General features: G+C 39.7%; 2 protein-coding genes across 4 annotated transcripts in view; one reads left to right on the plus strand and one right to left on the minus strand.

Annotated features, from left to right (window-relative positions):
* The window catches only part of PUS10 (pseudouridine synthase 10), a 28,161-nt gene extending 27,827 nt beyond the window's left edge, over positions 1 to 334 (minus strand). For 2 of the 3 annotated variants that reach the window (XM_070734791.1, XM_070734790.1), the window contains exon 1: positions 74 to 328. The gene's annotated coding sequence lies outside the window, so the exon portion shown is untranslated. Of the gene's footprint in view, positions 1 to 73 lie in introns of all 3 variants that reach the window. The other variant, XR_011557541.1, reaches the window with a different exon arrangement.
* A 156-nt stretch (positions 335 to 490) lies between these two features.
* Positions 491 to 16,953, plus strand: PEX13 (peroxisomal biogenesis factor 13). Its single transcript, XM_070734800.1, has 4 exons — positions 491 to 903; positions 8,179 to 8,876; positions 14,046 to 14,171; positions 14,758 to 16,953. Exons 1-4 carry the CDS (start codon positions 782 to 784, stop codon positions 15,054 to 15,056), a joined length of 1,245 nt encoding a protein of 414 aa, XP_070590901.1. The 5' UTR covers positions 491 to 781; the 3' UTR covers positions 15,057 to 16,953.
* The last annotated feature ends 650 nt before the right edge of the window (positions 16,954 to 17,603 follow it).

Below are 17,603 nucleotides of genomic sequence, written 5' to 3' on the forward strand. Positions count from 1 at the left end.
GAATACTCTACTAACCTTTCTACGCTGCTAAAATATATACATCTATAAACATAACGGGCCAACGATCGCCTACCTTTTCACCTGTGTCAATAGGAGGAATAGGGGGAACCCATGTAGCTGCCCACGCCCCTATCAATGGCTGCTCCTCGCTTCCGGATGGGAAGGAAACGCTTTCTCGATACTAATTGTTCCGGGGCACAACTGTACAAGGACGGAAGATCTTTACCGTTTCTTTGTATTTCCAACATTTTGATGCATACCGAGATGAAAGAGAGAGAGAGAGAGAGAGAGATTTCTACCGTCCCTGTCCTATTATCCTATTGTCCTCTTTTATCGTTACTTTTTACTTATGTTTATACAAACTACTATTATCCTATACATGTTTCACAAATAAATAAAATAAAATAAGTAAATAATTTTTTTGTTGAAAGAGAACATTTTAATTTTTCCTCTGGAATATAACTCTATATAGTGTGCATGTGCTCTCAGTGTACATAAAAGAAAAGATAAGTTGGTACAACACTTAATGATAGGCAAGCTATTCCACTGCTTAATTGTCAAATGTTGCCTAATGTCGTTTTCAAATCAATCAGAAAACTTAAGGCAACGGTGCCATGAAAACATAGAGGTATATCTGCGGAAGTGCTGCTAGTCTCCCTTTTCGACGCTTCTCTTCGACCTGAATATAAATAGGTAGGAAGCAAGGCATCGCAGCCAGAAATAGTCGATCGACGCTTTCGTCGCGCGAAGCTGAGGAAGCCGGCGCGGTTCTATAGCGCGTATGTTCGATAGCTCGGCTCTCTGCAAAAGCAGCAGAAGCGGCGACGCTCGACCGAGGGTCTCCTCTGCGGTGATGGCGGCCAATCAACCGTCTCCTCCGAAGCCGTGGGAGAACCGGCGCCTGTAAGTTTGGCGAGGGCTCTGGGTGCAAGGCGGGCGAGGAAGCAGCGCCTAGAAGAAGAAAGAGCTGTCCCACCTCAGAGCTTAATTTAATTCAACTGGATCCTCCACGGAAATGGGAGGGGAGGTTTTGTTTTGGATTTTATTTTTATTTTGTGGAGAAAGGAAGATACTCTACGCGTGCTTAGTTGCTTTAGTTCAAAGCTACCAGTTGTGGTCGTTGGAAAAAATAATTTTCGGAGAGCCACTTTCAACTCTTTACCTCCGTTCCGGATTCACTCGGTTATTGAGTTAGATGGTGCAAAACAGGAGCAACTGTCTTACTCCGTCTTGTAGGACGGAGCGTAAATGGAAGCCTAGCAGATGAAGAAGGTTCATCCCCCCCAAAAAAAATAATATCATTACTTGTATTTCACAAGAATTGTAATCCAACTCAAGGCAAATATAGTTTTTCCTCATGAATTCAGGCGTTTCTTTTTTCTTCTTCCTCAATCGGGTTTGTTTTTAAGGATTCCCCCCCCCCTCTGGGGGGAAAAACGTTAAAACATGGCCTCGTTGTATTTCTTTTCTTTCTGTGTTTCCACCTTGGAATTTGTCAGCTGTGTATGCTTGTCTGGATTGTGTGAGTGTATATCCCTGAACGAATGCTAAGTTTGTGATTTATGTTTTGTGCAACTGTTTTTTTCCTGGCTTCTGGATGTTTTAAATTTTGCGCTGAAAATTAATTTGATTTCAATTTAAAATGGTGGTTTTTTTAGTGGGATTGTCCCTGCTTAAAGTGCAACAGCTTGTTGATTGCACACTGTGTTAGTTTACACCTATTAGGACATACTTGCTTTCTTCCCACTTCACCCTTCTTTTCCATTAAACAGGTGTGGTAGAGCAATTCTTACTGCTCCCTACCTGTGTTCTCTACGTAATTAAGATTGCATAATATACCTGCATGTGCTGCATTTCTTTCCAGATTTTAACTTGAGAGACAACTAGGTTTTGTCAGTCTTAACATTTATGTCAGTATGTAGACATAAATAAATAACATTTATGTCAGTGTATAGAATTTTGTGGTAACAATACTTTGTAGAGGTTAACTTGGATGTCATATTTGAATAGCATATGCTTTACTGGGCTCCAATTTTAAGACAGTTATGAATTTTTTGTTATACAGGGGATGTTTTATATACTGTAAACAAGTGTGATTGTGGCAGTTAAATCACATAAATGCACAATCTTCCTTTATTAATTTCATAAGGTAGACAGTACCATAATAGTAATAGTAATAATAGTAGTAATAATAATAACAACATTTATTTATAATGTCCTTTTAACAAGCCAATACAACTAACAAAGACAAACAGTAGACAATACACACACTTAGCTAAAACATAACTAATAAAACCACAAAACTTGTTAAAAACATTCCCAACCTCTCCGATTTCTTCCCCTCTTGTTAATCCCCAGAACAAGGATGTTTCAATCCACTGAATCAAAGAGGAATGTAGTGGAGAAAATTCTCCTCTACTTGAAGCTCTAAGGGAAGACTGTTCCACAGACATGGGGCCAGATCTTGAAAGGCCCACAATTTTGATGTTGCTGTACATGTTTGTAGAACAGTCAACTGGCCCTTCCCTGCCATAGGTCCCTCGATGGTGTATACCAGGATAAGTAGGTTGCCAAGTAATTTGGTGTGTTTGAGTGCAGGGTCTTGTCTAAGGACTGTTCTGTGAAGGAATTAATTTCAGACTTTTAATTTCATTGTCCTATATATTATATATTATAAATGTGGCCTCCAGGAAGGACGTCTTCATGACATCAAAGCTCCGCCCTTGGGATTCCCCACCTCCTTCCCAGCCTCCAGATCGGCCGAAAACACCGCCACCGGTTGCAAAACCTTCTGAAACAGCCGGGCACTTCTCGGCGGCCTCCAGAACCTGAACCTGAACTTCCAGGTTCTGCGTTCGGGAGAATGCCGAGAAGCCCCCCGGCTGTTTTAAAAGGTGACAGCCGGGCAGCGGCGCCCAGCAGAGTGCCATTTTGCGATTTTTTTCCCCCTTTGCACACATTAATTGATTTTACATTGTTTCCTATGGGAAACAATGTTTCGTCTTACGAACTTTTCGCCTTAGGAACCTACTTCCGGAACCAATTAAGTTCGTAAGACGAGGTATTACTGTGTGTATGTGTGTATATAAAATATTTTATGTGCATATATATATGTGTGTGTGTGTGTATACATATATATAACTTGCCCGAGCACAAAGCCGAAAGCACCAGCCTGAAGATGATGAGTGGGACCTCGTCAAAACGTCGCCAGGAATCTCTGAAACTTATAAGGGAAGGAACCTGAATATGTCAATACATGCATACACACATACATACATATATACATACATATGCAAATACACTCATTGATATATATATAATAGGTTCTATATATATATAGGACATATATTTGAATCCAGCTAAAATCAGATTTTCCCTTCTGCTGTTTTCTCTTTTTAAAAAATAACTTTGGTTTTTGAGACAGTTTAGAAGTGCCAGCCTGGTTTTCTTTTTTGTTTCAGATGCATATTGTAATATATATGGGCAGAAATTGAAACAGCCAGTTGTGCAATTAATCTTTGATCTCAACCTGCAAATCTACTCACTTTAAATTCTTTTGTTACATAAAATCATTTTAAAAACAAGTTCTTATTTACTTGAAAGTATTATTGGAATTAAAGTATCAGTGGAACTAATTCTAAAATAAAACAAACAATCTATTTGTGATAATTTAAATCAGCAGTGCAAAACTTTCTTGGACCACAGCGATCACATTGGCATTTCAGTTTTCTGTTAGTATAATTCAAAAAGTAAATGAAACCAGAACAAAACATATAAATTATGACTTCCTTATATTTAATCCACTTTTTACTTTCGTAAATTCATGTTCATTCTTCCTTACCTTTAATTTGTTTTTATTGTTTCTTATGCCTAATGTAAGAGTAAAGGTAGTAGTAGAAAGAAGCACTTGTGACTAAAGGTTATTCTTCTCTTCTCCTATTCTATACAGTGGTCCCTCGACTTGCGCGTTCTCGATTAGCGCAAAACGCTGCAACGCGGTTTTTCAAAAAATATTATTTAAAAAAATAAAATATTAAAAAATAATTTTTTTTTAATTCTGTTCCCTGAATGGAGACCGCCGGCCGCTCAATCGGGCCGGCAGGGAACAGAATGGAGCCTTCCGCGGCGGGGCTGGTAAGGGGGGGAGCCGAGGGGGGAGCCGAGCCCAGCCCCGTGGCATTCGCTTTCCTCCCGCCGGCAGCCGACTGATCGTGGGCTCCTTCGCAACCTCGGAGAGCTTCCTGGTTTTCGTGAGCTTTCATGCCCCGGAAGCTCTCCGAGGTTGCGAAGGAGCCCACAATCAGTCTCGGCTGCGGGTGGGAGGAAGGCGAATCCCCCGTGGGCTCCGTTACATCTTCCGCTGCCAGCCAGGCCATGCTGGCGGCAGCGGAACAATCGCTGGCTGTCAACTTTTCTTTTTAAAACTGGGCAGGAGCTGACTTGCCTCCCCAGTGCTAAAAAGAAAAGTTGACAGCCAGCGCTACGACTGACTGAATGCTGAGCCTCCCGGTGGAAGGCTGCCGCTTGGCCGGGGAGGCTCGGCCGAAAGGGGCTGGAGCGGCAGAGCCGAGCACGCCTTCCGCCCGGGAAGTCCTGCCCCTTCATCCCCACCCCTCGCCCCTGTGGTCGGCGGGGATGAAAGGGCAGGACTCCCTGGGTGGAAGGCGTGCTCGGCTCTGCCGCTCCAGCCCCTTTCGGCCGAGCCTCCCCGGCCAAGCAGCCAGGGAAGTCGAGCCAGGCGTGGCGGCGGCAGCGCTGCTTCTCCGGTCGCCCGGTCCTCTCCTGCCTCCTGCGCCGATGTTCCCCGCTGCGACGGAAGGCAGTCGCTTGGCTAGGGAGGCTCGGCCGAAAGCGGCTGGAGCGGCAGAGCCGAGCACGCCTTCCACCCAGGGAGTCCTGCCCTTTCATCCCCGCCGACCACAGGGGCGAGGGGTGGGGATGAAGGGGCAGGACTTCCCGGGCGGAAGGCGTGCTCGGCTCTGCCGCTCCAGCCCCTTTCGGCCGAGCCTCCCTAGCCAAGCGACTGCCTTCCGTCGCAGCGGGGAACATCGGCGCAGGAGGCAGGAGAGGACCGGGCGAGCCGAGCATGCCTTCCGCCCGGGAAGTCCTGCCCCTTCATCCCCACCCCTCGCCCCTGTGGCCGGCTCATCCAGGGGGGCGTGTGTGGACTGGCAAGCGGCAAGCGGGAAGACCAAGGGAAGGTTCCTTCAGCCGCCCAACACCTGATCCGCTCCGCAGCGCGGCAGCAGCGAGGAGCCGAAGATGGGGTTTCCCCTTTGCCTTTACCCCATCTTCGGCTCCTCGCTGCTTCCGCGCTGCGGAGCAGATCAGCTGTTGGGCGGCTGAAGGAATCTTCCCTTGGTCTTCCCCACCGCCCACACGCAAACTCCACCATCTGCGCATGTGCGGCCATGAAAAAAATGGCGCACATGCGCAGATGGTGGTTTTACTTCCGCATCCAATATAACGCGGAAATCGGTTAGCGCGGGAGGTCTTGGAACGTAACCCCCGCGCTAACCGAGGGATCACTGTATACCAGTGGCTGGAAGGAAAGTGCTCCTTAAGGTGAACTTAAAGAAAACAAATTCCTGCAAGCATCACTTTCAGTGAATTAATCTTAATGGAACAAAAATACAACCTGTGCATTCTTTTTTCACTCTATCTCCAAGTGGAGAGAAACAGGCATAGTATATTCCACATTTCTTACTAGCAGCAGTTATTGTTGATTATCTCAGTGAACCTAAAGATTGCCTTACATCTTTTCTCTACAAAAAGAAATAGAAAAGGGACAACCATTGAATTAATGATTAGTGATAATATTCTTCATAAATGACAAGAGTTTCTTTTCAAATACCAGGAAAGACTAAAGTATGAGAGAGAGCACAACAGAAGCTTCTTAAAGAGAGTCAGCCAAGCCTCAGTCCCCATTATATCACCCATTTCCTCCCACTTATGACTGCATGACTGTAATTTTGTTGTTTGTATCCTTATGATTTATATTGACTGTTTCCCAATATGATTTGATTGCTTATTTATACCTTATGACTACCATTATGCGTTGTTCCTTATGATTCCTGACAAATGTATCTTTTCTTTTATGTACACTGAGAGCATATGCGCCAAGACAAATTCCTTGTGTGTCTAATCACGCTTGGCCAATAAAGAATTCTATTCTATTCTATTGTATATTCAAGGTGAGATAATACAGCCAGACCTGCTGTCCTCAAAATCCAGAACTTGCAAGAATATTCAATAGCGGGCAGCATATTTACTTGTCATTTTGTTAATTTTAGCCTCCTCAACTTAAGGATAAATTATATACATACATACATACATACACGTTTTCGTAGATTTTCATGGGTATAGGTATGTAGGTCTTGGTGTATTCGGGTCTTTTTCCGTGAAAGATTGATAGAATCTTGGCGACGTTTCGACGAGGTTCCACTCATCATCTTCAGGCTGGTGTTTTTGGCTTCATGCTAGGACAAACAAAGCGAAACGCTAATATTAACCACCTCAGAATATTAACACCCTCAGAATGGGTCTGCAATTCAGGTATCCTAGGTTTGCAGCTGAGATTGGAACAACATATCTTGGCTGTAGCTAGAGAGACTTTTGCACAGGTTCATTTAGTGCACCAATTGCGGCCCTATTTGAATCAGGAGTCTCTACTCACAGTCACTCATGCCCTTATCACCTCACAACTCGATTACTGTAATGCGCTCTTCATGGGGCTACCCTTGAAAAGTGTTCGGAGACTACAGTTGATCCAGAATGCAGCTGCGCGAGCTGTTGTGTGTGCACCTAGGTACACTCAGATTACACCACTACTCCACGAGTTGCACTGGTCTCCGGTCACAATTTAAGGTGTTGGTTATCACCTATAAAACCCTACATGGCTTAGGACCAGACTATTTATGGGAACGCTTTCTGCCGAAAAGCTCCCAGAGACTGATAAGGGCCGATAAGGGTTGGCCTTCTCCAGATCCCATCGGCTAGACAATGTTGGTTGATGGGGCCACAGGGTAGGGCCTTCTCTGTGGCAGTTCTGGCTTTCTGGAACCAGATGCCCCCGTAGGCCTGTTCTGCCCCCACCCTACTGGCCCTCTGGAAAACCGTTAAAACCTGGCTCTGCCAGCAGGCCTGGGGCTGTTGAGTATGATACCATCTAGATCCAGCTGAAGGTATGAATGATTTTTATTTTTTCTATGGTGTTTTTAAACTGTTTTTATACTGGTTTTATGCATTGTATGCCACCCAGAGTTCGGAAGGAGTTGGGTGGCCTATAAATTAGATACATTAAATTAATTAAGTTTAATAAATAAAACTTCTGCAATTCATGAATGAACAATTTGAAAATCTAGGGCTGAGCATTTATGCTACCTAAATTTGATACCTCCCCCCCAACTTGACGCCAAACTATTCTCTGATGAGTCATTCTCTGAGTATAATTTCTGAGTCAAAAATGTATCTACTATAATGCCATTCTGCCCACACTTAAGCTAGCTGGCAAATTAACATTAACTACGTTACTTAGTTATTTTTGCAAAGTAAAGATATATTATTCATATAGCATTTCCACAATCTGTTAAGGAGATTACCTGATCAAAAGAATTTTGTTCTTGACAATCCAATGCTAACTTGTAGCAATTGCTGCATTGTTTTCAAAGTTTATCTCTTTATGGTTTGCTTTAGAATCTTATCAAATATCAGATGAACTGATTTGTAATTAGCTGAATCTTCCCTTTTCTCCTTTGCAAATATAGGGATGTTTGCTGTCCAGCCATCCAGTGATTCACTAGTTCTCCAGGTTTTCACAAAGCTAATACATAAGTATTCTGTCAGAGCTTTTGTTAATTTTTTTCAGTATACTAGGATGCATTTCATCTTGTCCTGGTTTTACACTCATTCATGGCCATGCTTATGTCAGTGTTAAGTTTCACTCCTTCACAATTTCCTGCTAAAAGACATAATTTATATTGAAAAAGTCTGAGTCAATATTTGTTTGCTTATTAAACATTTATATTTAAAAGGTTTTAAATCCTCTGACTGGGTAGGAGCAATTTAAAAAATCGTATAAGGCATAGCATGAATTTATAAACATACCCAGAGTGGATGTGAATTATGTTTACTTTTAAGAATTATCCTGTATATTAACCTAAGACTTCTGAATTTTAGATCTGCTGATGTAGGAGTCAGTCAAGTGACTAGACCTGGACAACCCATGTTCACTCGCATTCCGCCTCCTATTCTGCCAAGGCCTTCACAACAGACTGGAAGCACTGGTCTGAACAACTTCAGACCTGCATACAGCAGCTCTTTTTCTGCAGGGTATGGCACATATGGGAATTCTTTTTATGGAAGTTACAGCCCGTATAATTATGGATACGGTGGCTTGGGCTGCAGTCGTTTTCGAATGGATGATATCCCTACCAGTCGATTTGTTCAGCAAGCTGAGGAAAGCAGCCGGGGTGCATTTCAGTCTATTGAAAGCATAGTCCATGCCTTTGCCTCTGTCAGCATGATGATGGATGCTACATTTTCAGCTGTCTACAACAGTTTCCGAGCTGTATTGGATGTTGCCAATCACTTTTCCAGGCTCAAAATACATTTTGCCAAGGTGTTCTCAGCATTTGCATTAGTCAGAACTATAAGGTATTTCTACAGATGGCTGCAGAGATTACTCGGTATGAGAAGGAGCTCAGAGAATGATGATTTATGGGCAGAAAGCAAAGGAACTGTGGCCTGCATTGGTGCGGAAGATAAAGCAGCTAACTCTGCAAAATCCTGGCCCATTTTCCTATTCTTTGCTGTGGTTTTAGGAGGTCCCTACCTTATATGGAAGCTACTATCCACCTACAGTGATGATGAAACAGGTAAAGAAAATATCTGTTTGATTTGAAATAGAAACATTATCTTCTATCCTCTTGATATTTCAACTGTGGGGTATTAAGAATGAGTAAGGTTGCAAACTGCTTCTAATGTTGTTTAAATTAGAAAACTGAATCAGACAGCCTTTTATGACAAGTATGTTTGTTTTATTTTCATTTTATTGATTTACATTTTACATTTCTAAATCACTCATCTCCCTTAAAGAGGGGCCCTAGGCAATGTTTATTAAAATTATATATCAACCTTAACCACCCATCTCCCTCATAGAGAGACTTGTTTTAATTTAACATTTACAATTTAAATTAAAATTTTAGTTAAGATTTTAGTATTAAAGGTTTTAAAAGTTAGAAATGTTTTAAGGATGCAACAATAATTAAACAGTTAAAATGTGTGTGTGTGTATATATATGCAGAGAGAGGGAGATAATTTTTAATGTTTATTCTTACATATACTGTATATACGTATACATACACGTAGTCTCGACTTACAGCAGTTCATTTAGTGATTGTTCAAAGTTACCACGGTACTAAAAAAAAGTGTCTTGTGACCATTTTTCACACATGATTATTGCATCATTCCCATGGTCATGTGATCAAAATTTAAATACTTGGCAACTGACAAATATTTATGATAGTTGTAATGTCTCGAGGTCATGTGATCCCCTTTTATGACCTGACAAGCAAAGTCAATGGGAAAGTGACATTCACTTGACAACCCAGTTATTAACTTAACAACTGCAATGATTCATTTAAGAACTGTGGCAAGAAAAGTTGTAAAATGAGGCAAAACTCACTTAGCAAATATCTCACTTTTCAAATTTAGATACTGTCCTCTTTGTAAACAAATTAGTAGTCTACATGGACAGATTACCTATCTAGACAAGAGGCGTGTTTTTAAGATAGTCAAGAATGCCAGTAAGGACTGTGATGTTGATGCTATTATCCATCTTGGCATAAATGATCTGTCTCAAAAAGATGTATTTTATGTGCAGAATGATTTCCAGGGCTTTGGATATGAACATAGTAGTATAGGTTAAAGGCTTAACTTTTCAGAGGTTTTACTGGTATATAAGGAACAAAAAGGGAAAGGCCAGCGTGTAGCGGAGTTTAATGTATGGCTAAAGGACTGGTGTAAAGAGGAAGGCTTTGGTTTTATTAGTCATGATGTCTGTAGCTGGTATGATGAAAAATTATACAAAAGAGATGGCTTGCATTCATCAAAGAAAGGGACTGAGTTGCTTGGCATTAAATTCAGAGATTTTCTGGATAAACATTTAAACTGAACAATAGGGACAAGAATTAATTGATACAGAACATTTCTGTTCCTAGAAATTTAAAATTAACAGGGTTATCAGTGCATGTAAATAAATGTTTGTCCAGGTAAGATTATCAATCTTGCTGCCAAACAAACCAAGCATTTAATAGTGAGTGTCATACCATATGCACTAATCAGGTGGCAAGAAAGTAGGGGCAGTCAGGCCCACCACAGGTAATGTAGACAGTAAAGAAGGTTCAATCAAAATGGACTCAAATGTCTACATCAATGCATAGAGTATGAGGAACAAACAGGGTGACTTAGAAATTTAAGTGAATGAGGGAAGATATGATATAGATGACATTATGGAAACTTGGTGAGATGAAACTCACAAATGGAACATACAACTAGAGAGATTTAAATTATTTAAAAGAAGTGACCAAATAAAAGAGATGGAGTTGCACTATATAACTCTCTACAGAAATAGAGCACAACAATGATGACAATTATCTTAAATGCATTTGGATCAATATTAAAGGGGGGGGGGTGTCATTGCCATAGGTATACTATCGGCCACCCAACCGAACAGGAAATAGATGAACTTTTTGCTAGTCAGCTAACTAAGGTTTATAGAAAGCATACCACAATAGTAATGGGGGATTTTAACTACCTTGACATTAACTGGGAGACAAGGTCTGCACCAAGTGGAAGATCTAACAGGTTCCTAACAAACCTTACAGACAACTTTGTTTCCAAAAAGTAGAGAAGGGAACAAGGGGATCAGCCATATTAGACTTAATTCTCACTAACAGAGATGAAATTATAGAAGATGTTGACGCAACATGAACCTTGGGGGCGAGAGATCATGCAATATTGGAATTCAACATTATGCAAGCACAAGTAGTAGAACCAAGTCAAACTAGAGTCTTGGACTTTAAAAGAGCTAATTTCAATAAACCTAGAGAGAGCTTGGGAAGGATTCTATGGACTAGAATCCTCAAGGGGAAAGCCATTCAAGGGGCTTGGGAAATTTTGAAAATTGAGATTACAAAAACCCAGTCTAACACAATACTGACAAAGAAAAATAATACCTCTCAAAAGAAACCAGCATGGCTACATAAAGAATTCTCTGACAAATTGAAAGACAAAAGGGAGTCTCAGGAGAAGGGTGGCATATAAATCAAATAAATAAATAAATAAATAATAAAAAGGACACGTATAAAAAGTGGAAAGATGGGCAAATAATTAAGGCAGGATATTAGCAAATAATCTGAGCCTGTAAAGATGAAGTGAGGAAAGCTAAGGTTGACAATGAACAAAGCGACAAAAGTAAAAAATAATTTTAAAAGCTTCTTCCAGCATGTTAAAAACAAGAAAAGAAAATCAAGGAAACAATTGGTCCATAGCTGGGAGAAAGTGGCAAAAAGATGACAAGCAACAGGAAGAAAGCAGGACTACTTAACTGGTTTTTGCATCTGTCTTTACACAAAGGAAAAGAACAGTCGAACCTATCAAAAGCAACATCACAAAAAACATATTAGGAACACAAGTTAAAATAGGGAAGAAAATGGAACACCTGTCTACTTTAGACAAGTTCAAATCTAAACTCGTCCGGGACCAGATGGATTATACCCCAAGGTTCTGAAGGAACTGGCAGACAAGATCTCAGAACTATTGAACTATATCTTTCAAAGATCCTGGAGCACTGGGGAACTACCAGAGGACTGGAAAACAGCTGATGTAGTTCCCATCTTCAAAAAAGGGGGGAAAATAGATCCAGGAATCTACAGACCTATCAGCCTGATGTCAATACCAGGGCATATTCTAGAAAAGATAAGCAGCAAATCTGTAAACACTTAGAAGCAAACAGAGTAATAACCAAAAGCCAACATGGGTTTGTCTAAAACAGATCATGCCAGACTAACCATATTGCATTCTTTGACAAAGTGACAAAATTAATGCTCTAGAGGAATGCTGTTCATGTGGTTGGGCTTCAGTAAGGCACTTGATAAAGTAGACCATAGCCTACTACTAGATAAAATAGAAAAATGTGGGAATCCATCACCACCAGATGGATTTGTAATTGGCTGATCAATCGTATTCAATGTGTAGTCCTCAATGGAATAGCATCTGCATGGAGGGAAGTATGTAGTGGAGTATCCCAAGGCTCTATTTTAGGCCCAGTAGTCTTCAACATCTTCATCAATGACTTGGACGAGAGGATAGATGGGGAATTTATCAAATTTGCAGATGACACCAAGTTGGCAGGAATAACAGAAGATGGGCTAAAGATACAGAAGGATCTTGACAGACATGAACATTAGACACTATCTAATAAAATGAAATTCATTTAAATATGAGCCAGCAGTGTGCAACAGCTGCCAAAAAGTCAATACAGTTCTAGTCTGTATAAACAGAGGGATAGAATCAAGATCACGTGAACTGTTAATACCACTTTATAATACCTTGGTAAGGCCACATATTGAGACTCTAGAACAGTGATGATGAATTTATGGCACAGGTGCCACGCGATGCCATATCTGCTGACACGTGAGCCATTACCATAGCTCAGCTCCAATGTGCATGTGCATGCCAGCCAGCTGATTTTCAGTTTGCCCAGAGGGTCTGGGAGGGCATTTTCGGCTTCCGTAGGATCTCCAGGAGGATGGGGGGGAGAAATTTTTTGTCTCTGAAGCCTAGGGGGGTTGAAAAACAGGCCTACCGGGCCCACCGGTAGAGTTTGGGAAATGGGCTGTTTCAAGCCTCCAGAGAGCCTTCGCGGGGGAGGCCATTTTTGCCATCCCAACCATTGAATTATGGGTGTGGGCACTCGTGCATACGCAATAGCACACACACACACAGTTTTGGCACCCAAGGGAAAAAAAGGTTCGGCATCACTGCTCTAGAAAGAGTGCAGAGAAGAGCAACAAAATGATTAGAGGACTGTAGGCTAAAACGTATGAAGAACAGCTGCAGGAACTGGGTATGTTGAGGTTTGTGAAAAGAGGTTTATGAAAAGAAGGACTAGGGGAGATATGATAGCAGTGTTCCAATATCTCCGGGGTTGCCGCAAAGAAGAAGGAGTCAAGCTATTCTCCAAAGCTCCTGAGGGTAGAACAAGAGGCAATGGGTGGAAACTAATCAAAGAGAGAAGCAACCTAGAACTGAGGAGAAAGAACATTAGTCAGTGGAACAACTTGCATCCAGAAGTTGTGAATGCTCCCAACACTGAAAGTTTTTAAGAAGATGTTGGATAACCATTTGTCTGAAGTGGTGTAAGGTTTCTGCCTATGCAGGACTTGAACTATAGGACCTCCAAGGTTCCCTCCAACTCTGTTATTCTATTCTATTCTAACATAAATTTTGTGCTCAGTTATGGTTGTAAATCAAGGACTGTGTGTATGAATAGTTAATAGAATCTTGATGTCATGTTGTTGTGAATTACCTTGATAATTTCCGGAATAGGTTATTTATTAAATGAATTATTTACAACTTCATGGTTTAGGAATAACAAAGCATTTTAAGGTATAAAAGCATAAGATAGAAACTGGGAGAGATTAAAATCATTTTGTAAAAAGACTGATAATGACAGGGAAAGGCCAAAATCAATAATTTTAAAAGTTTATTATTAGGACCTGGTATAATATAGTTTATAACTATGAATAAAGTATGAAAGGAGTTTTGTTTCCTTTCAATTTATATACCATAAACATTAACCATGCATTGTGCAAACTTTACATTTCTAACTTTTTAACTATTTACATAGTGGCTTGCAAAAGTTTGAAATGGACTTCCTGTATTTGGCTCTAAAGACTGTTCTTACATCATGCCTGTCAATAAGTTCAGGCACACTCATCAGCAAGGTTATTGAACTATTTAATCTTTCTTCTGTGAAACAGTTTCCAGTGACTGGGCCAGTGGAGAAGATGACCATGTTGTTGGAAGAGCAGAATATGACTTCAATGCTATTTCAGAAGAAGAAATTTCTTTCCGTGCAGGTGAAATGATAAAATTGGCCCCCAGAGGTAAAATAAGTTTGTTTTAAAAGAGTCTGGAATTTTCAAATTTCTGAGCAGTGTGTAGAAATCAAAACTGAAAAGAAATTTATTTTGTGGATCAATTGAATGATTAATGAGAAATTAGGAGAAAATCTTTGTTGATTTCATAGTTGCAGAGGCACCTCCTTGTAAATATTTATCAATTAAGAAGGTCCTTCCTTGTTCACATATTTTCATAGAAGTCAGTTTCTGTGCTTACCTTTAAAATGGGTTAGGGTTTGACTATTAGACTATAAAGGACCTCTACTAATACAAATTTGGCTGTCAAAATATGTGAATCCCTTAAAAAAACCTCCTCCACTGCCTTATAATTTTATTTAAACATTAATTTTGGCTTATTTTATTTAAACATTATTTTTGGCTTATTTAAGTATTGCTAACCATAAGCATTCTAAATCTTTCTTCAAATAGGTTTTCATTGCAATTTGAAAAGCTTAGGGGATTTATATAAATCTAATTCGACTATCTTAATTTCCCTAATACACTTTCATTATGTCACTGCCATTAAATAAGAATTTTCTGGTAATTGCATGTGTTTTATTTTTCTTAACAGAACGACAACCCAAGATACGTGGCTGGCTTTTGGCCAGCCGTGATGGTCAAACAACAGGACTCATACCAGCTAATTATGTCCGAATACTTGGTAAAAGAAAAGGGAAAAAAACCTTAGAGATAGAGAAGATTGCAGAACATCAATCCTCAGTCAGCAATACCTCCCTGGGTCAAGAAAGAACAGTTGCTGGTGATTTGGAAGAGCAAGAGGCTGCTTTTGAATCTGTTTTTGTGGAAACAAACAAAACCCCTGTCAGATCAAACTCTCCTCCGCTTAATGGAAATAAAGAAGATTTTTGATGCTTGAAGATGTATCGGAGCTATTGGACTGTATTCACCAATAAATAATACTTTAGGGTAGCCATTCAGTAGTAAGCAGCAAAACACAGATATTGACAGTATCTGGGTAATGTGCTATTCATACCTGGTAACATCAATCATAGGGAAATTTGTCATTGACTATAAACCCTATTAGGTTCATTGAACATTAGGCAGTTGAGTAAACTATGCTAAGGTCCTGTTGTGATCACAAACATTGGTGACTATAGATTAAAAATATCAACTTCTGATCTGAAGAAGTCAACACTAAGGCTTCTGATAGCCTTCTATCCTGAAACCACTTTTGAAGTCTAAAGAATCTGCTCCATATAGTAGCATTGTGGTGTATTGAGAAAAGCTGTTTTCAGAGGTTTTAACTATATCTTCTGTCTCTCATTTTTGTACAACATTTTTGTGAGATATATGGAAAATCTCTGATTCAGGGAGATAGCAATAGGAAAACTTACAGGGTTGAAACTAATGTCTCCACTAAAACAAACAAAAAGTCCATCTAATTGTAGTTCTAGGATATATACTGGTAGATCTCTTTTTATATGTTTCATTATGAAAATTGGCTTGTTTTTTTTTAAATTTCTCTATGGCATTGCATTTGAAGCCTGATGTAATCCACTTAATTTGGATTGGAAGTAAACCTGTTATATGTTAAAAGCCACACTGTCACTTATTCTTCCAGATAAATTATGTAACAAATTCACTGAACACATTCTGTCAGGCTCAAGCTCAGCATAAATTGGCAACATTTTGTGTTTTAAAGTTAATTATGTCATGTCATATGCAGTCTGAACCTAGTGATAGATAAAAATGATAAATATATGGTTTTTTCTGTAATTGGTTTCTTCACTTGCAAATGCCAACTATGTCATTTCACTTAACATTCAGTTTAATAAATCAGTAGAAATAGTTCTAGTAAGAATGTTGAACATAGCTTATATATCCAAAATGTATGATGTGTTGCTTACAAAGCCAGATTAATATGAAGATCAAACCTCTGCTCATAAAAATAACATTAAATATTATACAGAGACCATGCCATTTGCAACAGCCATGATAAAAATCCAGGTTTATTCTGAAGAAGGCATGATAATTGACTAACCAGGATGAAATGTATTAGATGAAACACATAGAGTTTGGCGTTCTGAGTGCTGATTACTTAAAATATTTTGAATTTAAAATGCAACAAAATTATACACTCATTTTTTCTATCTGAGAATAAATGGATTTCCAAATTGAAAAATACAAATTGACATCCTTAATTTTAAATCAGAACTTTTCTTTACACTGTATTTGCAGTTTTGCTGCAGATCTTTTTTTAAGAATTCTAAATTGTTTGTATCTTCAGGTAAATTACATCACAGAACAAAGTGCTCAAATGGAAATATTTTTTTCACCATAGCATTTATGTTCAGTCAATTTGCTAAGGGCCTTAAGAGTATTTTCTTTGATCCTTTTCATTTAGTGAAGAAGCAATGCAGTAATTTCTAATTAAAATACTTGGATTTCTAATTTGATATGATTAATAACTGAACGCTAGAAAAATGAAAAACTAGGATTAGACTGAAGGTAGGTTGGGCCTGAATAATCATTTGCACACATTTCTTTATTATTTACACGGTTATAGATTTGCGTGAAACTCTGCAATGTAAATTGGTACCCCAGTTTTCCTCCAAAAATATAGTAGGAAATTTAAATAAAGATGTTGACATGAATCGAGCACCTGAAATCAGTTTTTCTTGCCTACTGAAACTAGCATCTAGTGTTAAAAAAAGCAGATTAAGGTTTAAAATAATTAATTTTTCTGATACTTTATTATTATAAATGTGTTGAATTCTAATAAAAAGGATAATCCACTTTCTGTAAACATTTGAATAGTCTTGAATTTTATAGATATTTCACTTCTTGGGAAGTTTGGGAAGTTGAATTTACAATAATCATTATCATACATGAAGTTACTTCAGTATAGGCAGGCTGTTTGAAGTTTTGGTTGTTGCAGCACCCCTATTGTCACATGATCAGAATTCATGCACTTCGGAATGCAAGGGCACTGCAACTACTCCCATGCAGCTATCTCCCCCCACTTGTGCTCTTTTAGTTCTCTACCACCATGCACTTTGTACCCCAGGTCACCTTTTCCACCTTCTTGTTTCTGCTGCTGACAAAGTATTGCTGGCTTAACTGCTGGGTTGCATGGACCTGGCTTCATGCAATAAAGGGGAGGAGGAGTGCAAAGCAGCCATTTCTTGAGTTGAAATGCACTTTTTTGCCCACCCTTGGCCTATATGGGGCTGGCTTCGGACTACAAATAAGGGAAGAAAAGTGTAGGGCAGCCAAAAGGGCAGAGATGGGTAAATGGGGGGTGGATGAAGTTGGAGGCAATTCCTTATCTTACTTGAGGCTTGGGGAATGGGAGGGACCAAGCCCAGAATGGCTTGGATTGGGGTGGGTCCTCAGCTAATGATCAGTAACATTTGCTTAACAACAGCAAGAGGATGGCTGAGATTGTGATCACTA

Source organism: Erythrolamprus reginae, chromosome 1 (genome assembly GCF_031021105.1).
Source record: "Erythrolamprus reginae isolate rEryReg1 chromosome 1, rEryReg1.hap1, whole genome shotgun sequence".
Lineage (NCBI taxonomy): Eukaryota > Metazoa > Chordata > Lepidosauria > Squamata > Dipsadidae > Erythrolamprus > Erythrolamprus reginae.